This window comes from Callospermophilus lateralis, chromosome X, assembly GCF_048772815.1.
Source record: "Callospermophilus lateralis isolate mCalLat2 chromosome X, mCalLat2.hap1, whole genome shotgun sequence".
NCBI classification, from domain to species: Eukaryota; Metazoa; Chordata; class Mammalia; order Rodentia; family Sciuridae; genus Callospermophilus; species Callospermophilus lateralis.
The window spans coordinates 32704289-32731947 of NC_135325.1; the positions used below are offsets into that span (position 1 = coordinate 32704289).

Here is a 27659-nt window from a genome sequence, read left to right on the forward strand (position 1 = left end):
CATTCATACGAGAGGACAGATTCACCAATTGTAATAAAAAAAAAAGAAAAATAACACAGGATGAATACAGGTTACATTCAAATCCTCAAAAACCTGATTAGGAAGTCAGGTCATTGATGAAAAAATAATTTTTATTTGGCCTAAATTGAGTCTCCTATTAATAACATTGTATAAGATACCTATGATAATTGCAATTAGAAAAAAACAGTCTTTGTAACCTGATTACACAAAATTTCCAATATTTTAAAACATAATTGGAACTGATCAATAAGGTGGTAAAAGAAAATCCAGAAGAATTATTTGAAAGTTAAAATGTGAGACAATGTATGCCTGTTAGCCCAGCAGTTTAGAAGGCTGAGCCAAGAGGACTGCAAGTTTGAGAACAGCCTGGGAAACATAATGAGATCCTGTCTCAAAATGAAATAAAAAATGGCTAGAAATGTAGTTCAGTGCTTACCTAGTATGTGTGAAGCTCTGGGTTCAACCCCTGGAACTGCAAAAGAAAAAACAATCAATAAATAAAAAGTAAGAAGGAATGTTAGCTCAAAAAAATTTTCTGTCTATGTAATTTTAAAACCTTCCAATCTCCTTTTTTGGTAGAGAGATAATATCAACACATTGCAGTAGCCAGCCTCCGAGATAACACCTCGAAGATCTGTGCCTTACTGTATTCATTTCCCTTATTTAGTCTCTTCACTTTGTGAGTAGGGTAGTGTCTAATGAGTGACCAAGAGAATGGAGTGGAAGTGACATTGTGTGGCTTCTGAGGCTTTGCTACAGGAGGCTTTGCAGCATCTGCTTTGATCTCTTAGAACACCCACTCTTGGAGCCCTGAGTGTGAGATGTGAAGTCCAACTACCCTAAAGCCACCTTGCTGGAGAGATTATATATAAAAAGTCTAAGATTTCATGTATAATAATTCCTGGCCAGTTCCTCAGCCATTTGAGTCATCCAAGCTGAGACTCTGGACATACTGTGGAGCTCAGTTAAGTTATTCCTGCCAAACCCTGCCTAAAATGCAGACTCATGGATAAAATAAATAGCTATTGCTTCAATCTATTAATTTTCGTGTGGTTTGTTATGCAGCAATAGATAGCTGAAATACTCCTCCCTTTCCTTCCTCCTTCACTAGATGTGAACAGTTTCCTTAGATGGGTGCAGAGTGAACAAGGATGTGTCCAGTCATCTCAAGGTTGGAGAATTTTCTAGCCAACTGTATTGGGGTAATTGATTATCTGTGTTATACAGATAAACTGCATAAGGGCTGTCTTCTGATTTTTTTAAAATTGGGAATGGAACCCAGGACCTCAAAAATGCCTTCCAAGTGCTTTAACACTAAGCTAAACCCTCAGTTCCAGGATTGTCTTCTGAGAAGAAACTATATCACTTCTGTGGTCAAGACACAGGGAACCCTGGACCATCTCTAGAGCTCGTGGCCAGGCATAAATCCCAACCTAACAGATAAATACATACACTAAGCTGAACATAAAGTGCAGCATTCTACAGAAAAGAATTGACAAAAAAAAAAAAGTGACCAGAGTATAAACAGCAGTAGGTGTACTGGTAGAAGGAACAACTAAACTTTGCCTGGACTTTGTAGGATTTGAGCTGTTAGCACATTCCTTTTCAGGACCTGCTCCCCACCCATATTTGTAATAAGAAACTCATCCCTACATCTGCAGCAATTAGACCAGAGGTACACACCAGTGTATAGACAGTTTATTTTTGACTGGCCAGTAATTTATCTGATTATCTCTTTTGAGAGTCTGAACTAGTATATGAAGAGAGTGTAGCATTCAGTTGGACAGAAAGGCCAGGAGGGATCAAGGCCCTGAGAATTGTTGGCAGCCTGTATATTTTGATAAGCATGTAGAGAGCTTGTTTGCAAAAAGTAGTGATGTGAATTCATGGGGGGAGAGAAAAAGAGAGGGAGAAGAGAATTTTAATAGTGAGAGACAGAATGAGAGAACACTAGCCCTAGCTCTTACTGACTTTTTAGTCCCCAGTTTTAAAATGTAACTTTATTTTATTTTATTTTGGGTTTGGGTGATGATTTGATGGGAATTAACAAAACAGATAATTCGATGGGAATTATCTTCACTTTTATTTAAGGGTCTCTGAAAAGACCACTGTTTTATATTGGCTTTGTTTCTGGTTTATCATTAGTGAATATTTCAAAAGAGAGTTTTAGAGTTTGTTTCCCTAAAACTAGTTTTGTCATGCTGATTGTGCATGAAAAGGAACATTATAACTGTGGGAAGGAAATCCTACAGGCATCAGGCCCAAGCAGATGCTTCTTTACTTCTTTATTTCCAATCAATGAAGGAGGAACAAATTTAAGGCAGGAAGGGGCACTAGAAAACACATGCTCTGGATTTGTCCAGTACCTGCTCAATCACTCCTATTATGACCCCATATTTACCCCTTTCTCTCTGGTCCTTTGCTTCCTCTGCTGCACTATGGTGGTGATCACAGTTTTAAAATTCTGTAAATATGAAGTGTCTAATGAGATTCTAATCCAAAAACATTCTCACATAGGACTTTCACATTCTGAAGATGAAAAAATTGCACTGAGAAAAGACTATTGCCTAAGATATGCAATGTAAATTTGCAGTAATTTCTAATACTTCAGCACTGTACTTTTTCTTCCTGATTGTGCAATAAGGACAGGAAGTGAAAAGGGGAACATTGTTAATGTTCAAGTTAAGTCAGAGGCTCAGTTAGGATACTTACAAGATGTGAATAAGTGGGAAAGTAAAAGATAACCAAATTTGAACCTGAATCAATATGCATTTGATGTCCTACCAAGATGTCAAAATACTGTATCTCAGAGAAATCAATTTATTTTTTCTCTTACATAAGCTATACATATCTATTTTCATAAAATTCTATACAAGTATCATTAATGTTAATAATTGGCATATGTAAATTTAAAAAATCTACTTATGTGTTCATTCAACAAAATGCTTTATTCATTTTTTTTTTAAGATGGAAGTCTTGCTATGTTACCCAGAATGGCCTTGAACTCCTGGGCTCAAGCGTTCTGTTTCAGTCTCTCAAGTACTTGGGATTACAGACATGCCAGAGCATTTTATTGAGCAAGGAGTTGGACCAGGCTGGAGGATTTAACGGTACGTGCTCATTTTAGACATGCCACTTGGTCTTTAATTCATAATTCTAATAAAGAGACATCACAATTATTTTTCTGAGTACTTGCACAAGTTTTGAGCAAACGTGAAAGTTTTAAGAAAGCATAGAAGAAGGTTAGGGGGAGTTGTGGAGGAAGGTTCCTAACGGGCGACAGTGACAAGGCAATGTGTGGGGCTAGGGGGAGGGTTAATAAAGGGAGGAGTAAGGACTAGGAATTTCAGGGTCTTCCTGTGTGAGCAGAGGTTCCTGTTCCCTCATAACTTGCATCATAAAACAAGTGTAATATTCGACTAAGTATCCATCCCGCGCCTAGAATTTGGGCAAAAAGACCCGGATGCCGAGTCCCGCCTCCCACCAGCTAAGGGGGCCCGCTGAGTTCCATGAGGGGCGGGGCTGAGGGGTGGGGCGGGGCTGAGGGGTGGGACGGGACAGAACTAGGGGAGGGGCCGCTGTGCGTTCTCCAGAGCTGGGCGGCTCAGCCGCTGAGGACTTACGCAGGAGCCAGGCTTGGATTGGTGAGTACGTTGGTCTCTGTTTATAGGCCGCACAGAACTGTTCACGGGGCTTTGATTGGCTCAACAGGCTCTGAGCGGTCATTGGCTACAGTGGGTCGTCAGGGCGACTAAGGGGAAAAGAAGAAGGGGTGTTGGGCCTGGCGGTGAACCGAGGCAGCGGGCAGCTGGGCGGCTCCGCGGGTCGGTGTCCAGAGAGCCGCGGGGCCAGAGTGCCCAGGGTTCACATCACACTCCAGGAGGTGCCCGGGCTAGTTGGTTGGCTGGTGAGACCCGCAGGCCAGGACCATGGGCTGCTTCTTCTCTAAGAGGCGGAAGGCTGAGGAGTCGCGGCCCGAGAGTGAGGAGGAGCAGCCCAAGCAGTACAGCTGGGACCAGCGCGAAAAGGTAATGAAAGTATTTCAGCCCCTGGTCTCAGTCTTTTAGAGCCGCCCCGGCAAGTGGCCCTTATAGCCTGGAATGTCTAGGGAAGCCGACTCAACGATATGGGTAGCTGAAGTCAGGGTGCAAGACTTTGGGAGAGCGTCCCAAAGAGCTGTGAAAGGGGCCTTCAAGTTCGTTGTCCAGGTAGATGTGCCCTCAGGGGCTTTGCCTCGGTTTTGCTCCCTGACTTGCGCCTACTTCCCGTTCGAGGATAGACTCAGGGAAGGAGCCAAGAATGCGCTGAATCGCAAATCACCTCATTTCACCAGCCCCGCTGAGCGGGGTTTGGTCCAATCGTCGAATTACATATGGGACTGATTCTCATCTCTTCCGAGGCTTATGTTCTGTGGCTGTTTCTCTTTTGTCTGCACTCCCTTGCAAATCTCTTTGGTGCCGCATGATATATTCCACTGCTGCATTTTCTTAGTTACTAAGTGTACTGTTATAATGTACAGCTTCCCTCTCCCTCCTTTTCCAGTTGACTGAAAGGGATAATGAAAATCGAAACAGTCTTGAATGCGTGTTAAGACTGTGAAGTGAAAGTAATTGGTATGAACTAGGCAATATTTATTATTGCTTTATGTGAATGAAAACACCCTTATTCTTATTTTGAAGATATCCCCTAGTCTTGCACAAAACACACTTACTCATCCATTTCTTAATGGTTCCTCTTTTTACATAGTTCTTCATTTATGCCTAGTAACTTTGATAGACTTAATTATTCTCTTACAAACAAAATGAGATTGTCTTTAATGAGTGTACGAACAGTTAACTCTTACCTAGTGCAACATATCTTTACCCCCAAAATACTTTATAGTAAGTTTCTTACTAATGGTTTGATTCAGTCATAAACCTTCCTGCCCAATCACCAATTCCCAGCAGAATTTAGGCATGTAGATTCTCCAAGTGTTACATTTAATAAATTAGAAGCTTTTTTTCATAATTCTAAGCCCTATCTTTCTGCCTCTGGTTCTTAGACCCTTCTTGCACCATGTGATACATTTGTTTTCTCTTATTCATACTTCATGGTGGCATTTTATCATGATTGAAAGCTGTGTTTTCTGTTGTACAAGGAGATTGCACCTATCTTTTTTTTCTTTTCTTTTGGTACTAGGGATTGAACTTGGGCGCTTTATGACTGAGTTACATCCTCAGCCTTTTGTATTTTTTTATTTTGAGACAGGGTCTTGTTAAATTGCTTAGGGCCTGGCTAAATTGCTGATGCCAGCTTCAAACTTGTGATCCTTCTACTTCAGCCTCCTGCACTTGGCTAGAACCTGTCTTTTAAAGTTATTTGGTGAGCGTTTTTTGAAAGATTCATTTTCCTCAGATCTAGGATTTCTAACAATACTCTTTAAACTTGAACTGTCTGCCACAGAGAAAGTTGTGTTTTTTAATTTTTATTTTAGCTTTTTGTTTTGAAATCATAGGCTAAAACTAAAGTGCTTTAAAAAATTATAGTAGTATTGTTTGCCTCTGATTCATTGTTTTACAATAAATTGTGCTACAGTTAACCTTTATTGACATTTCATTCAGCTTAATTGGGATCTTTCCAATTAATCCCTCTTTTAGATCAGTGGATGTGTTCTGTGATTTTTCTTCTTTTGCTCTTTGGGCTAAGTAAAAGCATTGAAAAATAGAACAGGGGACACCATATGTAGCAAACTGTTACTTATAAACAGGGAACATTTTTTGAGAACATTTACTAGATACTACAGTTGTATAGATATTACTGATATGTATAAATAAGCTCATACTTCTGTATGTGTAATAAAAGTTTAGGGGCTGGGGTTATAGCTCAGTGGCAGAGCACTTGCCAAGCACATGTGAGATGCTGGGTTCAATCCTCAGCATCACATAAACAAACAAACAAATAAATAAAGATATTGTGTCCAACTACAACTAAAAAATATTTTTTAAAAAAAAGTTTAAATTTTTATTTTACTTTTTGCAGTGCTGAGGGTCAAACCCAGGGCCTTGTGCATGCTAGGCAAGCACTCTACTACCAAGCTATGTCCCCAACCCCAATACAAGATCTTTTTTTTTTCACAATACTTAGCAGCTATTTATGTAAATACTTGAAAAAGTCAATGATGGAAAAATAGGCTTATCATGAGAGTTTATTTTCATTGGATTTAGTTTGCCATTTAAAAAGTGCTGCTTCTAGGTTATCCTAGCAGATATAGAACACTTCAGGACACATGTATCTACTGTAACATACTATAGTAGATACAGTCATTATAGAATGATTTATACTTTTGGAGGAAATTCAACAGTAGTAAGGGTAACTTGTTTATTTAAACTGAAAAAAAAGTTAGAATATACAAATTATTTTTTCTCATTTGATTGAAAGGGTTATAAAATTTCACATACCAAAAAGGAATCAACATAATCACATAGAGAATGCCTCAGCTAATTGCTTTTACCTTATTTCCTCCTTAAAGGAGAGTGTACATTCAGCCATACAATATTCTAGACTGCACAATGGCTTCAAGGCTGGTCTACCATAAGTGACTGAAAGTAAGTTGTATTGGTAAGCTGACATTGAATAAGTTAAAATCTTTTTTTTTTTTGACAGAGAGAGAATTTTTTAATATTGATTTTTTTAGTTATCGGCGGACACAACATCTTTGTTTGTATGTGGTGCTGAGGATCGAACCCGGGCTGCACGCATGCCAGGCGAGCGCGCTACCGCTTGAGCCACATCCCCAGCCCAAGTTAAAATCTTGATCAACTCATTTAATCAAGATTTTTCTAACTAAATGAGCATTATATTCCCCAAACAACTCAGTTTAAAAGTCTTTTGGACTATTGAAGAAAGAGAAATATTAGCTTACATTTTGAAACAATGGAGACACCACATTTTTAACACTGCCTTTTCTTTCTGGAATTTTTTGTTGTTGTTATTTTGGAATAACTAGAAATCTCTCTATAGTGCCTCATTTACCATAGTTTTAAGTTTTATATGATTTTAAATATATTTCTAGTTTCTTGCTTGCTGTGAGCTTGATTTGAACTACTGTAAATGTTCTGTATTAATCCAATGATATTTTCAGTGACCATGGTCTTGTTTGCTCCTAGATTTGGGGGGAGAGGCTATTGGGGCTTGAACCCAGGGGTACTTGACTACTGAGCCACATCCCCAGCCCTTGTTTATATTTTATTTAAAGACAGAGTCTTGCTGAGTTGCTTAGGGCTTTACTAAGTTGCTGAGGCTGGCTTTGAACTCATGATCCTATTGTCTCAGCTTCCCAAGGTGCTGGGATTACGGGACTACACCATCATGCCCTGCTCCTAGAAGAGTTTAATCATACCGTAGAAGGAACAGAATGCAAATACAGCCTAGAGAACATAACTGAGATATACTGCATTATATTAACAGAAATGGTTTGTGTTAAAAGTTTAGGTTTCTATAATGTAAAACAATGGCAGGTATTTACTTTGTTCACAATGTTGCAATTTGTATAAAGCTAAGATGGTTGATTCTGCTATATTTTAATATAGCTTATATGTTTTTAAAGTCATATCAATTGCCATTCAGCTTCTATGATTTTATTTATAAAACCAAAATGAGTTGCCTGAAGTTTCCTTGCAACTTAGAAAGTGGTGTTTAAATTTTCCTTAGGTTGTGTAACCAGAGTACCTTTATTGAGGGGCACCCTTGGGGTTTTGAGTTGGGTAATTGGGTCAGTCTTCAGGGACTGAAGTAAGAAGAAATTGTCTCAATTAGAAAGAATGTTTGGGGAGTAAGTGTTGTCATGGCAACTGACATACTGTAGTCAACAGTGGAAGAAATTCATTTTCTATTGCTGCTGACTTTGAAAAAAAAAGTTTACAGTTACTGCACTGACATGATAAGAAATATATTTGGATTACAATATCTATACATAAATAATTGGAAAGAAATGCTTTTATCTTTGTTATCCACATGCTATCTTCCAGTTTGGCAAAGTATTCAAAATATGTGTATTCAAACACCAAGGAAGATCCAGAATTATAATACCCATCCAAGCCCTCCAGGAAATTACTTGTTTTTTTTTTTTTTTTTTTGGAGTTAAGACAGGGAGTATTTAAGTGAAAATCAGGTGAAGATGATACAGAAAATTATTTTTCATTTCCCAGTTATTCATGCCAATATTCCTCCTAAATAAGAGGAAGTAAAGATTATGTATCTAAACAATAATGACATAAATTTGAAAACTGTAGTTGGGTATGAACAACACATCTTGTATTTGTTACATTTGATTCATGTTTAATAGAAATAATACTAAACAAAAATTTTTAAATTCAAGTTTCTATTGTGTAACTCTTGTTAAAGCAACCAATTTGTGCACTTCAGGTTCCTCATCTATAAAGTGGGAAAGTTATAAATATTTCTCCACTATTTAATATGGCAAAACCCTGTCCTTTCCCTGTTCCTCCTTTGAACCAGATTGGCAATCCAAATAATTTTATACTACAGAACTGTTTAACTGTAGAATTTTTAGCTATTTGATTAATTTCTCCCCATGAACTAGAGAGGTTAGACAGTAATGATCATATCCAAGGAAAGAACTTGAACAAACTTTAACCAGATTATAATTCCCAAAGTTGTTCATCAGTGGAAAGGGTGGCTTTGTGAGAAATTGACCTCCACATTAGTCAGAATGTTCAGAGGTTAAACGGTAACCTGCTAGAAAGAAGTGTCTGCATTAAATAGGGGGCTAGATGCCATTTTAGCCTTCTTTTAAGTAAGCAAGGAATTCTAGTTGTCCATCTCTGCATACCAAACCATCTCTGCATACCTGAAACTTAATATCTTAAAACAATGGCAAGTATTTACTTTGTTTACAATATTGCAATTTGTATAAAGCTAAGATGGTTGATTCTGCTCAGTGTTGAATCAACTGTGGCAGTTTGACTAGGGGCTGAATAATCTACCTTCAGGATGGCTTAACAGCCTAGCTGGCTGGCAAGTTATTGTTGGCTTTCAGCTGGGAGCTCAGCTAGGGCTGAAGGCCAGGCACTCTCCATGCAGCCTGGGCTTCCTCACAGTATTATGGCTGGGTTCCAAGGACCCAAGAGATATTGGCAGAAGCTGCATTATCTTTTTCCAAGTAGCTACTTCTTTTTTAAAAAGAATTTTTTGTGGACTAGATTTCCATTAAAATGAACAAAATCCATTATTTTATCTTAGATTAAGAATAAGATGTTCACTTTTGTTTTATATTAGAAAAATAATGCTTAATATAGTTTAGTAGCTGTAGGACATCAAATTAATATCATGTTAATTCCAACTCCTAATTTTTTCTTTGATTTTGAAAGTATATTACCTTTTTTGTGGTGCTGGGCATTGAACTCAGGGTCTTCTTTTGTGTGTGTGGTGCTGGGGATATAACTTAGGGTAAGTGCTTTTCTACTGAACTATATCCCCAGACCTATTACCTTTTAAGAATTATAGTAAGAAATACAGTCTAATCTAAGCTCACTTCTATAAATGGCTCATATGAAAAAGTAATTTAAAGCATGATCTTTTTATGAGTGTGATTTTAGGCACTTTATTTGAGAACCAGTAACTTGCAAGGTTATTATGGGCCTAAGCTTTAGGTTGTTTTATTATTACTTTTTGCTTTGAGCAACTTTCAGGCATTATTGAGAAAGCACAGCAGCATAAATCTTCTTTCTCCTTTGAAGACTGGGTTGACAATTCAAATAGTTTTATACTATAGAATTATTTAGCTATAAACTCTTTAGCTATATGATTAATTTCGCTCCATGAGTTAGGAAAGCTGGAATGTACAGAGAAAATATTAAATTACATTTAAATCCTTAGTTTTGGCAGCTGCTACAGACTGAATGTTTGTCAGATTCTTATGTTGAAGGCCTACCCTCTCCCAACACAATGTGGCTGTATGTGGATATAGGGCCTCTAAGGAAGTAATTAAGGTTAAATGAGGTCATAAGGGTGGAGCTCTGATCTGAAAGGATTAGTGTCCTTTTAAGAAGATTCACCAGAGAGCTATCACACAAGTGCAGTTGCTCTAGTGTATGCATGTGCATGTGTTCTCTCTGTTTCTCTCTCTCTCTCTCTCTCTCTGTCTCTCTCTCTCTCTCTCTCTCACACACACACACACACACACACACACACACACACACACACAGTATAAAGCTTGGTAAAAGCACAAAGAGAAGAGGGCCTTTGCTGTTGGAGTAGATTGAGACAGGCTGCCATAGCAACATACTGCAGACTGGGTAGCTTAAATAACAGAAATGTATTTCTCAGAGTTCTAGAGCATGGGAATACCAAGATCAAGGTGCCAAAAGATCCAGCATCTGCTGGGGTTTCTTTTTTTAGTTTATAGATGGCTGCCTTCTTGTTGTACCCCATAGCCTTTTCTCTGTGTGCTTTCTTGCTCTTGGAGAGAGAGAGAACACTTGATGTCTCTTCTTATTCTTTTTTTAAAATTTTTTAGTTGTTGATGGATCTTTATTTTATTTATTTATATGTGGTGCTGAGACTCAAATCCAGTGCCTCACATATCCTAGGCAAGTGCTCTACCACTGAGTCACAGCCCAGCTCCTCTTTTTATTCTTAAAAGGGCATTAATACCATCATGATGGGCTCTCATGACTTCATTTAAACCTAATAACCTCTCAAAGTCTCCCCACCTCTAAAAACCCATCACACTGGAGGTTTGCACTTCAACATAAATTTTGGGGGTGAAGGACAGACATTAAATCCATAACAAAGTCTGAGCCTATCAATAAGCAACAGCTCAGTAATTTAAAAGTTAAGAATAGACTTTCTGTATTCGCAACAAGAAATCTCAATGCCAATTTATGTAGTTGAAATTTGTCAGTTTAATACTGTATATCTCATACTATATCATATCAGTTGTCATGTAAAAAACACTAGCTAAGGGCTGGGGTTGAGGCTTAGTGGTAGAGTACTTGCCTAGCATGTGCTAGGCCCTGGGTTTGATCCAGCACAATCAATCAATCAATCAATAAAAAGGTAATGTGTCAAAGTACAACTAAACAATACATTAAAAACAACAACAAAAAAAACACTAGCTAAGTTCTTTCTTTTTGGTGATGGTGATACTAGGGATTTAACTCAGAGGCACTCTACCACTGGGCTACACTTCCAGACTTTTTTATTTTGAGACAGAGACTCACTAAGTTGTCAAGACTGGACTCCAGGTTAGAATCCTCCTGCCTCAGCTCCCAAGTCACTGGGATTATGGATGTGTGCCATTGCACCTCATGTTGAATTCTTTTTTTTAATGTTTATTTATTTATTTATTTTTAGTTTTAGGTGGACACAGTATATTTTACCTTTATGTGGTGCTGAGGATCAAACCCAGTGCCTCATGCATGCTAAGTGAGCACTCTACCACTCAGCCACAACCCCAGCCCCTCGCTGATTTATTTTTATCCAGATGTGGTTTTTTCTTTTTTTAAATATTATTTTTTTAGGTGGACATAATACCTTTATTCCATTCATTTATTTTTATGTGGTCCTGAGGATTGAACCCAGGCTAGGCAAGCGCTCTACCGCTGAGCCACAACCCCAGCCCCCAGTTGTGTTTTTTTTCACCTACTTAATTTTCATATAAATATGCTTGCAAATGTTTAAACTTACCTGTGTCTAGACAAAATCATTTGACCAGAATCTTGAACCCCAAATCAAATCCCGAGGAAAAACACAATTTTTAAAAATTATTTTTTAGTTGTAGTCAGACACAATACCTTTATTTAATTTATTTTTTTTAATGTGGTGCTGAGGTTCAAACCCAGGGCCTCACACATGCTAGGTGAGTGCTTTACCACTGAGCCACAACCCCAGCCCAACATTCACAAAATTTTACATAAAAGTTTTAAGAAGTTTCTGGTACAGTTAGATAAACCACAAACATGCATGAGGATTCCTCTTGCCCATTGATCTTGAGGCGTGGTAAAAATAGGCCAACTCCTGCTCCTTTTCCCTACCTCTCTCTGTTTGTTGGCACTTTCATTTTTACCAGCCCCTCTGTGGGAGTTGACTTGGTGCCAGAAAGAGAAGCATAAAATGTTTTTACCCTGCTTAAGGTTTAAAGCAGAACTGACTTAAACCACTCTTTCTTATTCCTTATTTCCCCACCTTAAGGCCTACACTGGATCAAGATCCTATTAGCCTGCTCATGACTATATTCCCATCCCCTTTTAGTAGCTTTCCAAGTGGAAAGCAGCCTAAACCTCTTTTTATTCAGGTGTAGGAAAGAAGAGAATGTAAAAAGGAAAGACCCAGGTCAGGCATTAAAAAGAGGGCCTCTGCCAGACTTTGTGTATGGTTATAGTTTATTTTCCTACTCAGAAATTGGCCAGCTTGAATAATGACCCAACTAAATGTCACTAAAAAAACATTTTTTTCTTTTTGTGATGCTGGGGATTGAACCCAGGGCCTTGTGCATGTAAGGCAAGTGCTATATCACTGAGCTATACCTGCAACCCTACTTTTAAAAGTTTTTTTGGTACTAGGGATTGAACCCATGGAGCTAAGTCCCCAGTCCTTTTTATTTTGAGACAGGGTCCTGCTAAGTTACTGAGGCTAGCTTTGAACTTGTGATTCTCTTACCTCAGCATCCTGAGTTGCTGGGATTACAGATGTGTGTCACCATACCTGGCAAACCCTACCATTTTGTTCTTGATCAATGTCAGAGTTCCATTTCTTTGGGGATGGGATTGAGGATGAGGTGTGGAGAAGCTTCAAGTTCCCCTTAAGAGATGTATGATTATCAAGCTTAGTTACTATTCACATAACACATGTAGATCACCTATTATAGATCACCTATTACTCTAAGGTAATAAATTTTAAGTGATCAAAATGGATTCAACAAGTATGTGTGAAGTGCTTTGGTAGAATTGAACACTGTTCTCGGTTCTGGGGACAACAAGGGTGAACTAAACAGATCAGTTCTTCTTCATGAAAGTTATGTTCTCATGGAGGGCAGACGGTAGACACATAAAAATATAATTTATATATAGTATGTCAGAAGGAAGCCAAGCACTTTGGAAAATAAAGAGGTAATGTTGGGAGAAATGTTTCAGTTTTAAATAGACTGATTGCAAGCTGGGTGCAGTGGCACATGCCTGTAATTCTAGCTACTTGAAAAGCTGAAGCAGGAGAATCCCAAGTTTGAGGCCAGTCTCAGCAACTTAGTGAGACTCCATCTCAACTTAGTGAGACTCCATCTTTCAAATTAAAAATTTGAAAAAAAAAAAATAGACTGGTTTCAGGATTCCAGCCTAAAACTTATGTTACAGGAAGGGACATAGATTGGTATTTAATGTAATGTAGGTACTCAGGAAAGGGAGCATGTTTCCGGTTGAGGGAACCTGGAAAGCTTCACAGAAACTGTTTCACAAACAGACAAGTAGAACTGGGAGAAGGTATTCTGGGTCAAGGGGAATCAAAGGCCACATATACATCACAGTCAGTATTTCAGATTTACTAAAGAACAGAGTTCACGTGGGAGGGCAACAGGACTTAAGATTGAGTTGATGTTATATAGCGATAGTTTACATTTAAAGATTTTCTAACACCACACAACCTGGGATATATCCAACTTGATTTGGTGTTTCTTTCTATGGGATTGATTCAATTTGCTAATTTTGTTTTCATGTATGGGCATGTGAAATGGGCCTGAAATTTTCTTCTTTTGTTATGTCTCTTTCTGCTTTTCTTATTAGGGTCAATGTTGGGCAGGCTACTAGTCTTGACGTTTTTACAGGGCCTACTGTTATCTTTGAAAGAGCACTTCACTGTGTGTATTTCTTTAATAGTACAGGTTGAGTGTCCCTAATCTAAAAATCCAAAATGCTCTGAAATCTGAAGCTTTATTTGTAGGGGTAGCAGGGATTGAACTCAGGGGCACTCTACCACCGAGCCACATCCCCAGCTCTTGTGTGTGTGTGTGTGTGTGTGTGTGTGTGTGTGTGTGTGTGTAGGTAGGTAGACACAATACCTTTATTTTATTTTTATATGGTACTGAGGATTGAACCCAGGTGAGCACTCTGTCACTGAGCCCCAGCCCCACTATTTTGTATTTTATTTAGAGACAGGGTCTCACTGAGTTGCTTAGTGCTTTGCTTTTGCTGAGGCTGGCTTTGAACTCATGATTCTCCTGCCTCAGCCTCCTGAGCAGAGGGGATTATAGGCGTGTGCCACTGTGCCCACCCTTTGGACAGTTATTGTAGCAGAATGCTGAGCTAGATGGGGAAATACTGATTATACAGTTCCCAACTCAGAGCAGAGACAGCTGGTACAATTGCTACCTCCACACCCAGATACTTCAGAGATCATGTAGCTGAGGCTTTGGCACTTACTATACCTCCTAATATCTGGCAGAATCCAAAGCTTGAAGGCCCAGTAAGAAATTTCCACTTCAAATATCTTGGCAAAGAGAAATTTTAGACTCTTTACTTTTAAGTTTATTTTTTGTTTTGTTTCATTGGGGCTGTCCTCTCTGTTGATTTGATAGGTTTCCCCTTACTATTTGACAATGTGTATGTTAATCTAATTTTGTGTACCCTTAATGTTCTAATATGTTAATTGAATTTATTAACTCTGCCTTTGCTTTCTCTTGTATATTCTCTCCTTTTTAACTCTTATTTTATCTTCTGTTTCTTTCTTCCTTCATGCCTTCCTGGTTGTTGTGTTTTTTTTTTGTTTTTTTGTTTTTGTCTTCTTTCTCTTCATATTCTATATAGTTTAATTTTACTTTTTTTCAGCCTATTATAGAGTATTACTCCACTTTTCCACTTTTTGACTAGTGGAGTTATAGAGAACATTTTCAATAAATTTTTATCATTTACTAGTATACTGTTTGCTTTCAAGTAGTTGCAGTTACTGGTGATTATTATCTCCTCCCAAAACAGTGCTAGGGATTCATCATAGCACTAAGAACACAATGAATGGGTGCTCTGATGCTGAGATATACCCCTGGTCCTTGGTACATGGTAAGATAAAGCAGCTCACTAAAGAGGCCCTTACGTAACAGTGGAAGAGATATCCATCCCAGCAAATGAGCAAATCTCAATATTAAAGCACAGGAAACATAAGAAAGCAGGGTAATAAAATGCCTCCACAATTCCAAAAAGGTTAACTTTTAAAAGTTCTAGCTGTGCATGTGGTGCACACCTATAATCCCAGTGACTTGGAAGGCTGAGACGGGAGGACAGCAAATTCAAAGCCAGCCTCAGTAAATCATCAAGGCCCTAAGCAATTTAGTGGGACCTTGTCTCAAAATAAAAAATAAAAAAGATCTGGGGATGTAGCTCAATGGTAAAATGCCTCTGGGTTCAATCCCCAGTACCCACCCCTAAAGAAAATCAGAGGTGAAATTAAGGAAATAGAAACTATAAAAATAATACAAAGGATCAATAAAATAAATAATTGATTATTTGAAAAAATAAGCAAGATTGATAAACTCTAGCCAGACTATACAGAGAAAAGAGAGAGAGAGAGACCCCAAATTACTAAAATTAGAGGGAAAGATGGGAATATTAAAACAGGCACAACTGAAACAACTTAAGTCTCAGGTTTATTAGGGACTACTTTGAAAATTTATATTCCAGGGCTGGGGATGTGGCTCAAGCGGTAGCGTGCTCACCTGGCATGCATACAGCCTGGTTCAATCCTCAGTACCACATACTAACAAAAGATGTTGTATCTGCCGAAAACTAAAAAAAAATAAATAAATATTAAAATATTCTCTCTCTCTCTCTCTCTCTCTTAAAAAAAAAGAAAATTTATATTCCAGAAAACCTAAACAGATCAATAACAAGCAATGACATGAAAGTAGTAATAAAAAGCCTCCAACCAAGAAAAACCCAGGACCAGATGGACTCATAGCTGAGTTTTACCAGATATTTAGTGAAGAACCAATGCCAATGCTCCTCGATTTATTCCATGAAATAGGAAGGGAGGGAATGTTTCCAAGCTTATTCTATGAAATCAGTATTAACCTGATACCAAAGCTGGATAAAGACACTTCAAAGAAAAAAATTGCAGAACAATGCCCTTGACGAACATAGGTGCAAAAATCCTTAATAAAATATTAGCAAATTGAATTCAACAACGCATTAAAAAGATCAAATATCATGATCAAGTTGGTTTCTTTCCAAGGATGCAAAGATAGTATGCTCAACATGTGCAAATCAATAAACATAATACACCAAATAAGTAGAGGAACCAAGGACAAAAATTACATGATCAACCCAGCAGATGCAGGAAAAAAACCTTCAACATATTTCAGCATCTCTTAATGAAAAAAACCCTGAAGAAACTAGGAATAGAAGGAACTTACCTCAACAATGAAGGCTATATATGACAAACCCAAAGCCAACATCATACTGAATAGGGAAAAACTGAAAGCATTTCCTCTAAAATCAGGAACAAGATAAGGATGCCTGCTCTTACCACTCCTATTCAATATGGTACTTGAAATTTTACTCAGATTATTAGGCAAGAGAACAAAATAAAGGGAATATAAATAGGAAAGGAAGAAGTCAAATGATATGATCCTATACTAAAAAAAAACTCCACTTCTAGAACTTATAAATTTAGCAAAGTAACAGGATATACAATCAGTACATAAAAATCAATAACTTTTCTATACACCAATAGTGAATCCACTGAGAAATTTAAAAAAACTCCACTTGTGATATGTTAAAAAGTACCTCAGAATAAAGCTAACCAAAGAAGTAAATAGCATCTATAAGAAAGTTACAGAATTTTGAAAGTAGAAATTGAAGATACTAGAAGATAAAAAGACCTACCATACTCATGAACAGGCAGAATTAATATTGTTAAAATGGCCATATTACCAAAAGTGATCCACAGATTCAATGTAATATCCATCAAAATACCATTGATAGGGCTGGGGTTGTGGCTCAGTGGTAGAGTGTTCACCTAGCATGCATAAGGCACTGGGTTCAACCCTCAGCACCACCTAAATATAAAATAAAGATATTATGTCCACCTACAACTAAAAAATAAATATTTTTTAAAATACCAATGACATTCTTCACAGAACTAGTAAAAACATTCCTAAAATTCATCTGGAAAAACCAAAAGACCCAGAACAGCCAAAGCAATCCTGAGCAAAAAGAGCAAAGCTGGAGGCATCACAATACCCAATTTCAAATTGGACTATAGAACCAAAGTAACAAAAATAGCATGGGACTGGCATATAAACAGACATGTAGACCAAAGGGATAGAATAGAGCATTCAGAGACCAACCTACATACTTAGTCATGTGATTTTTGACAAAGATGCCAAAAATATATAGTGGAGAAAGAATAGCTGCCTTAACAAATGGTGCTGAGGAAACTGGATATCCAAAGGTAGATGAATGAATCTGGATCTACATCTCTCTCCCTGCACAAAAGTCAACCCAAAACCTATCAAAGACCTAATCCCAGAAACTTTGCAACTGTTAGAAGAAAATGTAGGGGAAACATTTCATCATATAGGCACTGGTAACAATTTCCTGAATAGGACTCTTATAGCTCAGGACATAATAAACATAGCTCAGGAAAGAATCAATAAATGGGATAGCATCAAAGTAAAACTCTTCTGTATAGTAAAGGAAACAATCAACAGCATGAAGACACAGCCTGTAGAACGAGAAAAAATGTTTTCTAGCTACTTTTCAAACAGGATTACTGTCCAGAATATATAAAGAACTCAAAAGACTAAACCCCCCCAAACCCCCAAATAATTCACTCAATAAATGGTCAAATGCACTGAACAGACACTTTTCAATACAGATGGTTGACAATTATTTGAAAAAAAAATGTCCAACATCTTTGTCTATCAGGGAAATTCAAAATCAAAAGTGCATTGTGAGCCGGCTACAGTGGTGTACATCTGTAATCCCAGTGGCTTGGGAGGCTGAGACAGGAGGATCGTGAGTTCAAAGCCAGCCTCAGCAATGGCGAGATGCTAAGCAACTCGGTGAAACCTGTCTCTAAATAAAATACAAAATAGGGCTGGGGATGTGGCTCAGTGGTTGAGTGACCCAGAGTTCAATCCCTGGAATCCCCAAAATAAAAACAAAAAAGTACCCTGAGATTCTATCTCATTCCAGTCAGAATGGTAATCATCAAGAATACAAGTAATAATAAATACTGTCAAGTGTATAGGGAAAAAGTGAACTCTAAAACTCTATTGGTGGGAATGTAAGTACCACAGCCACTATGGAAATCAGTATGAAGTTTCCTCAAAAAAACTAAAAATAGGACTACCATATAATCCAGCTATACCACTCCTTGGTATTTATCCAAAAGAATTAAAGTCAACATACTTTAGAGGTTTATGTATATCCATATCTATCACAGCACAATTCACAATAGCCAAGTTAAAGAATTAGTCTAGGTGTCAGTCAATAGATGAATAGAAAAGCAAATGTGGTATGTATATGCAATGAAGTTTTATTCATCTATCAAGAAGAACAAAATTATGTGATGTACAGGAAAACAGATGGAACTGGAGAATATTATGTTAAGCGAAGTAAGCCATTCTCAGAAAGATAAGTACTGTAGGTCTTCCCTCATATGTGGAAACAAGTTGGAAAAAAGTAGGGGAAAGGGGATGTCATAAAAATAGAAGGGAGATCAATAGGGTAGAAGAAGGGGACTGGGGGAATGAGGAAGGGAGGTATTGAGGAATAAAATTGATCAAATTATATGCATGTACCAATATGTCACAATGAAATTCACCATTCTGTATAATTAATATGTACCAATAAAGAAGTTTGGGATTTTCAGATTAGCGTTATTCATCCAATAAAATCTATGCAAATATTCCCAAATCCAAAAACTCCAAAATCTGAAACACTTCTGCTTCTAAGCATTTCAGATAAGGGATACTCAACTTGTAATTTAAAAATTGCTATGGCTTGCTTTACAGCCCAGTACATGATTTTAAAAAAATATTTAATATGTGTTTGAGGAAAATATAAGTTTATTCTACATCTTGAATGTGGAACTCAAGTTTGTTTGTTGTGTGTAATTATTGTTTTTAATTTGGGGACCTATTTGACCTATTGAGAGAAACAGCATTAGAGAGCAATCCTTAGATTTGATTTTATTTTACAGCATTGGGGATCAAACCCAGGTCCTCATACATGCTAGGCAAGTGCTCTACCACTGAGCTATATATTCATAACCCCTCTCCTTATATTTAAATTCATCACTTCCGGGGGGTATGGAAGGGAAGCAATTGCCCTGGTTAGTCTTTACCTGCTTTCCTAGCTTTACATCCAGCACAGTATTTCTTCCCTGCCCTGAATTACTCCCAAGAAGTCTGGATTGGAGGTCTACATCAGAGGTGGTGTGCAGGAAGCAAGAGCAGAAATCCCAGAAGTTCCTTTTATATTTTATCCTCCCACACATTTGTGTAAGGGTTGGTCATGGTTTTCCCCTTTCTTAGTGGGTTCCTTTCTTGGTATGTTTGGGGTTGATCTTGGGCAATGGAACAAGCAACTATATCAATTCATCATCTTGTTGGAGACCAAACTGAAACACTATACCTTTCTTTTTGTGGGTCACCTGTAAAATCCTGGAAATGGAATTGGTTGAATATTTCTACATTAAACCTGTGTTACCTTCTGTATTTTTTCATTTCTGTTTATGGCACTACTAGCATCCAATCACGTGAACCAGAACAATGTTTTGTCAAGCCTGTAAGTGGGGATAATAGAAAATATTTGGGAGCATAGCATAAATTAATGGTAAGTATTATTTTGCAAAACTTATTTCATTGGTATGTATACATTCACAAATACTCATAAGTCTGGCTACTTTTTTTTTTCTAGTGCTGGGGATCGAAACCAGGGCCTTATACCTGCTAGGCAAGTGCTCTACTGCTAAAGTATGTCCCCAGTCCACAAATATGGATAAGTCCACATGCTGGGCTGTGCTGAAGAATGTATTAATGTGTGTCATAATGTAGAAGCACTGAACCAGGGAAGTATCATTTCCCTAAGAAGAATCTTTTTTTCCCACTTTCTTTTGCCTTACCTCCCTTAGCCATTAAATTACCAAATCTGCTGATTTTGTTTCTTCAATAATTCTCATCTTCATCCCATCCTCCTGTTCCTAACTACTACTCTAGTTCCAGCTCTTTCTCTATCAGCCCCTCAGATTCATGCTTCACAATCTCTTATTCTTAACAGAGTAATCTAACTGAAATGTAAATTGAGCTTATTTAATTCCTTCTCTGGTTCCCTATTTCCCATGGATAAATTATGAGATTTATAATGTGACCCTGCCTACCTCTCTGGCTTCATTCACTACTATTCCATTGATGCTAATAATACCAGACCAGTTTTCTCCCTGCTTTCTGAAGAATTTTACTTTGTTAATTCTGTTTATTTTGGGAAGTGGGGGAATCCTTTATTTCCATCTCTTTTTTTTTCTGGTAAACTGTATTTTATTCATATTCACTCATTCATTCATTCATCTCTCTCTTTCTCCCTCCCCACTCCCACTTCTTTCTCCCTCCTAACCTCTCCCATACTGGAGCTTAAATCCAGGGACACTTAACCACTGAGCCACATCCCCAGCCCTTTTTTTTTTGAGAAGGGTCTCACTAAATTGCCCAGGCTGGCCTCTAATTTGTGATCCTCTTCCTCAGCCTCCTGGGTTGCTGGGATTACAGGTATGTGCCACCATGCCTGGATCATTCATTCTCACTTTGTACAGGAAATCTTCCACCCCACTAGGTTCCTCCTTTGTGTTTCCAGAATATTCTCAGAACCTCTCACTAGAATTGACAGGTTGTAAGTATTTATTTCCTTTATGGAAAGAGCTGGTCATATTCACTTAGTGTCTAAAGCAATGCCTGGCTCATATTGGGTGTTCAATGTTGGTTGAGTGACTGAATATCCAGAAAGTTAAAGTGACTTTTTCAAGATCATGTTGCTTATAAGTTACAACATTGAACTGGAAAACAAGTACCTCTTTTATTGTCTCATGCTATAGACAAATGCTCCTCCTAGTATATTATATAAACCTGGATAAATACAGTGTTTATTGTACATTACTGAGTAAATCACTTTAAGCTACTTTGCTAATGACTAGGATGATTATAATTTGCTTTGTAAATAATGAAATTCTTATATACTATATTGGAGCTTGTTTCTGGTACATTTTTCATGAAATTTATATGTTCACAAACAGTTCAAACTAGATTAAAAAGTCATTTGGAAGAAATAAGAATGGTCTTTTAGGTGAAAAAAATATGTGTGTGTGTGTATGTGTGTGTGTGTGTGTGTGTGTGTGTGTGTGTGTATAAAATTTGTATGTTGTATGGTGCTAGAGATCAAACCCAGGGCCTTGAATATGCTAAGTACACACTGTACCACTGAGGTACATTCCCAGTCCCAGTGACATTCTGATAGCTCAGGTAGATAAAAAATTGTGACACATTCTAGGCATGTTATTTAAAAGATTATTTGAGCTAGAATGCCTGAGGATGGAAATGGCAAAATTTGGAAAATTACACTGTACGAGTAGCTCAATAAATGTGTGAATCAAATTTGAATTAATAAGCACCAGCATATGATTCTTGTGCTCTTAGGTTCTTCCAATTTCTGTAGCATACATATTGCAGATATCAGTTGGTGATACTAAGATACAAAAACTAAGACCAATTTGTGGAAGGATAGAGAAAGTTATTTCAATCTGGGTTTATTTTCAATTTCAGATTTCTTTAAAGAAATAGAAATTATAGTACAACTATAGTACAAAATAAAAAATGTGGGGAAAAAGTAGAAGTTATAAAGGTGATGCATCAGAAAAAGCAAAAGCATCATAAAGCTGAAATAGTATATTCTGATGTTCTGATTATGATAAATGCATAGAAAAAATAGATGCATAGGATATGAGTTGAATTTTTTTGTAGTGCTGGGGATTGAACCTGGGCCCTTGAGCATGCTAGGCAAGCACTCTACCACTGAGTGACATTCCCAGCCCATGAACTGAATTTTTAAAAAATATATTCTTGAACTTTGTACTCCATGTAAATTTTTTGGTTATACAGATTCCAAATATACTAAAAGTCTATTGATAATAATGATGATATGGATGTCACCTGGGTTAACGCATAGAAGGTTCAAACCATAATGTCATAGAGGCTGCTCTTTAACTTGAATTCTCAGAAACACAATCTGATGGCAGAGAGAAAGTGGATTTATCTCCTGGGAAGTTATATTAACCAAGATCATAAGTTATATATAATGAGAGCTGTAGTTGCTAAAGGAACCAGACACTTGATTCCTCTAGGTATATATTTTCTTCCTATAGTGTTGTATACTAGCCTAATAATTTTAAAACATTTCAATATTTTAATTGATGGCTCTTTTCACCCATAAAAAACCACAATGCTATTATCACACCTAACAAAATGAAAATTTCTGTTTTTCATTTCTTTTTTAAAAAAATTATTGGTGCATTATAATTACACATAATAGTGGGATTCATTTTACCATATTCATACATGCACATAATTTGATCAGTCTTATTCCCCAATACCTTCCCTTTCTCTCCTTTCTTCCCCCATCTACTAGTTCTTCTCATCTCCCATTATTTATTATTATTATTTTAGTGCAATGCGATTATATGTATAAGCGGGATTCATTGTAGTTATGTTCATACACAGACACATAGCATGATTTAGTAGATTTTGTTCCCCAGTACTTCCCCATGCCCTCTCCTCCTGCCTCCTTCTTGATCCCCTTTCTCTACTCTATTTTTCTTTCTTCTGTTTTTGTGAGATCCTTTCCCTCCCAACACCCAAGAGAGGAAAACATTCAATCCTTGACTTTCTGAATCTGGCTTATTTCACTTAGCATCATGTTCTCAAAAATAGGGAATGCCTCACAAATTTGTGTGACATCCTTGTGCAGGGCCCATGCTAATATTTTCTTTATTATTCCCATTTCAGTATCTGTACTGCCTAAGTGAGCACTGATAAATTCTTTAATATTACCTACTATGCTCTATGTATGTGAGTGTGAATTTCCCCAGTTTTCTAAAAAAAGTATTTTTACAGATGATATGCTTGAAACTGGATCCAAACAATGTCTACACATTATATTTGGTAGATATGTCCTTGTGCCTTTATCTATAACAGTTTCCTTTCCCTTTTCCCTCCTTTCTTGTGTATTTCCCTCATTGGGAGGGAAAAATGTCCTATTTATTTTCTTACTATATTACAAAGTCAAGGAGATTAGGAACTTATATTTTAGCACTGAGAGCTGTGCCTGGCACCCCATAGACATTTAATTGATTTTTGTTGAGTAATATTAATAATATTTCAAGTCTGTGTTTTATCCCTGCAGGTTGATCCAAAAGACTTCATGTTCAGTGGACTGAAAGATGAAACAGTAGGTCGCTTACCTGGGAAAGTGGCAGGACAGCAGTTTCTTATTCAAGACTGTGAGAACTGTAACATCTACATTTTTGATCATTCTGCTACAATTACCATCGATGACTGTACTAACTGCATAATTTTTTTGGGACCTGTGAAAGGCAGTGTGTTTTTCCGGAATTGTAGAGATTGCAAGTGCACATTAGCCTGCCAACAATTTCGCGTGCGGGATTGTAGAAAGCTGGAAGTCTTTTTGTGCTGTGCCACTCAACCCATTATTGAGTCTTCTACCAATATAAAGTTTGGCTGTTTTCAGTGGTACTACCCTGAACTAGCTTTTCAGTTCAAAGATGCAGGGCTAAGTATTTTCAATAATACATGGAGTAACATTCATGACTTTACACCTGTATCAGGAGAGCTCAACTGGAGCCTTCTTCCAGAAGATGCTGCAGTTCAGGACTATGTTCCTGTACCTACTACTGAAGAGCTCAAAGCTGTTCGCATTTCCACAGAAGCCAACAAAAGTATCGTTCCAATATCCCGGGGTCAGAGACAGAAGAGCAGTGATGAATCATGCTTAGTGGTATTATTTGCTGGTGATTATACTATCGCAAATGCCAGGAAACTAATTGATGAGGTAAGGAGAGAAAAGAAAAATAGACATACACCTGGGCAGAAACACACCACTCTGGAGAACTTCCATTCTTTTCAAATTGGCTATTAGAAATACTAGCAACCCCCAAGTTACAGTTCTCTGTCCCACCTCTGCAAGACTTGTCTGTAAGCAGGTTACTTGGTCTTCAAAATACGTTCCTAGAGAAAAAAATTCTTAAAAATGTAATTTAATTTGGTAAACATTTATTAAGTGCTGATTATGTACAAAAGTTAGTCTGTTGCCATATTTCATTGACTATATGATGCATATTTGTTTTCCACATTTTTGCATATCTTAAATGCATCTTATAATTGACGGCAACTTAGATATAATGAAATGTAGTATATGCTGAAAAAGGAGATACACAGGCAAAATTATCTGTCCTCAAAGAATTTCCATTCTTGGGGCTGGGGATATAGCTCAGTTGGTAGAATGCTTGCCTCACATGCACAAGGCCCTGTATTTGATCCCCAGCACCACAAAAAAGAAAAAAAAGAGAACTTCCACTCTTTAGAATGAATGACTTCCACAAAAGTTCACAAAAGTAGTAAATAATAAAATATGGACTTTTATAATTTAGTTTGAAATTTTATTTGGAGTTTTAATTGGTTAGGGAGTGGAGAAGACATTTAGGAATACAACATTTGGACCCTTTGAGAACAACTTTCACATCATGCTCCTTAGATTCTATTGCCTTATTGCCCTAGAAGGAAGGTAGGTAGGGAAAACAAGATGAGTCTGGGATGACAAAGGTTTTAGGGATATGAACAGCAGATCTTGGTGAGCTCCTGAGTAGAGAAGCTTGAAAAGCTCATGAGCTTTCACCTGAAAAATAATTAGGATATAGAAGTCAGGGGCTATAGAAGCAGCAGTTCCATCACTGAGTATTCTGTTAGGGAGTGGCAATAGGATATATTGAATATCCATTAATCAGAAGTCCTTTAGGAGGACTCTGTTTGAATTCAGTAATCAAATTCCAAAAACAGAAATGAAAGGAAAATTCATAGAGTCTCTTTAAAGGAATTAAAAAAGAACATAGCAAAGGGAATAATTTTAGGGAAAAAAAGTAAAAATGACTTCCTCTCTTTAGCTGTACATCTACAATGTAGAAAACCCATGCTTGAAATCCATATTTGAGGCATAGTTTTCAAAACAATAGAAGTCAAATTGTGATTTAAAAACTTTGATATTTTCTTTTGTGCTGAAGCCAATCTGATAAAAGCATTCTATGAATCTGAAAAGATATAGAAAAATGTGCTTCTGGCCTTTAAACTATCTAGCCACATGTTAATCTAACATCTGAGAAGTGAATGTTTTCATTGTACTGTATAGTTATTTTTTTAACAATCTACATACAGTTTTCAAAACAGTAATTATTTAGGTTTAACATGCTTAAAGAAAAAAGCCATCAAACAGTCTCTATGAGTCATCAGATGTTCTTAACTGTTTGATCTTTGGTATCTGATTATGAAATGACAGTGTTGTGTACCCTCCAAAGGAATATGACTAGGAAGAGAGTGATGCAGATATTTTTTCTGGAATACAAATTAAAAATTCCACTGTGATAATCATAATAAGAGCTAATGCTTACATAGTGTTTACTATATACCAGCCACTGTTATAAAAGATTTAAATAAATCAACTCGGTGTTCAAAACAACCCTATGAAATAGCTGCTATTATTCCCCATTTGACTGACAAGAAAAAAATCAACCATAGAGAGGGTAAATAACTTTTTTAGGCTATAGTCTGAATCCTTAAACATGATGCTATTATGCTGCCTCAGTGGTAAAGGAAAGTTGATAAATGCCTGATGGAATAGAAATATGACCCAAAGTGCATGGACTCAAGGGTCCTCCAACCTAGGGATTGTTTGGCTAGAGTTATCTAATTCTTAAAGTAAGGAATAAAAGAGAAAAATAAGAAAGAAAAATAAAATGCCAAGTACATGTGAAGAGAATAGAAAAACATGCTGAAAGACAAATGACCTGTATATTAAGAGAGATTACATATTTTTAAAAATGAAGTTTGAGTTCCTTGGGAAATATATATAGAACACAAATTCTGGCATGAAAAAAAAACTTAAGTTTTTCTCATAACACAAATATATTAGGATAACATAGACTAGAAATGTGATTGCAAACTCTAGTTTTGTTAAAACCCAGGAATATCACAAAATTTTATTTCACATTTTATAAATTAAACATCACAATGGGTTAGATTTTTTTCTGTATAAAAGTTGAGAAGGTAGAAATTCTGGGAAGCCTGGTTTAAGCAGAAAGCACATTCCATAAGGAATCAGATAAGTTACTGAGTCTTGGTTTTCTCAACTAAAAGATTTCTTACTTGCTCTTATATACATCACAGATATGTACAGGATGAATTTGAGTAAGAGTAGTTTAAATTATTAGAAAGAATTTCATAATTGAAGTTGGTTAGTTACTACTATTTTTTAATATCTTTATTTTACATTTTTTATGTGGTGCTGAGGATCAAACCAAGTGCTTTGTGCATGCTAGGCGAGCGCTCTACCACTGAGCCACAACCCCAACCCTATTACCACTATTTTCAAGTCCTGAAAAATAGAAGAATTTTCATGAAAAGGGGTCTCTTCAAGTATCTTCAGTGAAATATTAAAATAGATACAGTTTCATAGCTCATTATTTGGTTTAGAAAAATGATATTTTGAATTAATCATAATTTTGTCAGTGTGCATATGACTGTAAAAATGATAGGTGATGAGCAGTCTAGAAAATTAAAAACTGGTTGAATTGTTTCTGATGTTTTAAGTAGCTTTATAGTTATCATCTGGTAGTGATGTACATGTAATTTCCTGCAATTATTAAGTGTATGTTTCTTTTTTTTCTGAGATAGCATTAATCTGAGATAGGATTCAAGTTTGATCCAGTTTGGTGGAATGGTATGGAATAATGTAGTTATAGGATGAAATACTATCAGACATTAACATTGATTTTATAGTAGAGTAGCTGAAAAATGTTCACAATCAAGTATGTAAAATTTTGTGAAATATTATGTAAGTAACTGATTTTAAAAAATAAGTGTGGAAAGTTATACATATTAAAATATTGACAGTTGTGGTTATTCTTAGCAAGTTGGTTAAGAGCAGGGTTTTCCCTTTTTTTGTAGTTCTCTGGATTTTACAAAGAACATGTGTTAATATTGTAATGGGGGAATGGGAGAAAAAGAAAACTAGGAGGGTAAGAAATCTGTATACCTATATGGCAAGTGCACCTTGATTGATATTTCTTTGTTTCTGTTATTTATTTTCAAATTTTATGCTGAGCATATGTATTATTTTTTATTATTAAAAACCCAGTAAGCTTGTCTAGTAGTTATAATGACCTTGCCTTTTTTAAACTTACTTTCATAATTATTTTTAAAATTAATATGTACTCATTGTAGTGAACCATAGAAATAAAAATGAGTTAAAAATAAGTTTAAAAATCATCCATAACTGTACTATACCTTGAATAGTCTTTTTAGGAATAAGTCTTAGAAT

At 36.7% G+C, this 27659-nt stretch overlaps 2 protein-coding genes and 1 non-coding gene across 5 annotated transcripts in view; 2 read left to right on the forward strand and 1 right to left on the reverse strand.

The window, feature by feature from the left end:
• The window catches only part of LOC143639426 (uncharacterized), an 831269-nt gene that overhangs the window by 324955 nt on the left and 478655 nt on the right, over nucleotides 1–27659 (forward strand).
• The window catches only part of Rp2 (RP2 activator of ARL3 GTPase), a 44923-nt gene continuing 20864 nt past the window's right edge, over nucleotides 3601–27659 (forward strand). For 2 of the 3 annotated variants that reach the window (XM_077107586.1, XM_077107585.1), the window contains exons 1-2: nucleotides 3779–4049; nucleotides 23457–24122. In XM_077107586.1, the coding sequence (XP_076963701.1) occupies nucleotides 3951–4049; nucleotides 23457–24122 (765 nt within the window). In that variant the 5' untranslated portion in view covers nucleotides 3779–3950. Of the gene's footprint in view, nucleotides 3666–3778; nucleotides 4050–23456; nucleotides 24123–27659 lie in introns of those variants that run through there. The other variant, XM_077107587.1, reaches the window with a different exon arrangement.
• LOC143639633 (U6 spliceosomal RNA) lies at nucleotides 22977–23083 on the reverse strand. Its single transcript, XR_013154776.1, has one exon. It is a non-coding gene; the product is annotated as a U6 spliceosomal RNA (small nuclear RNA).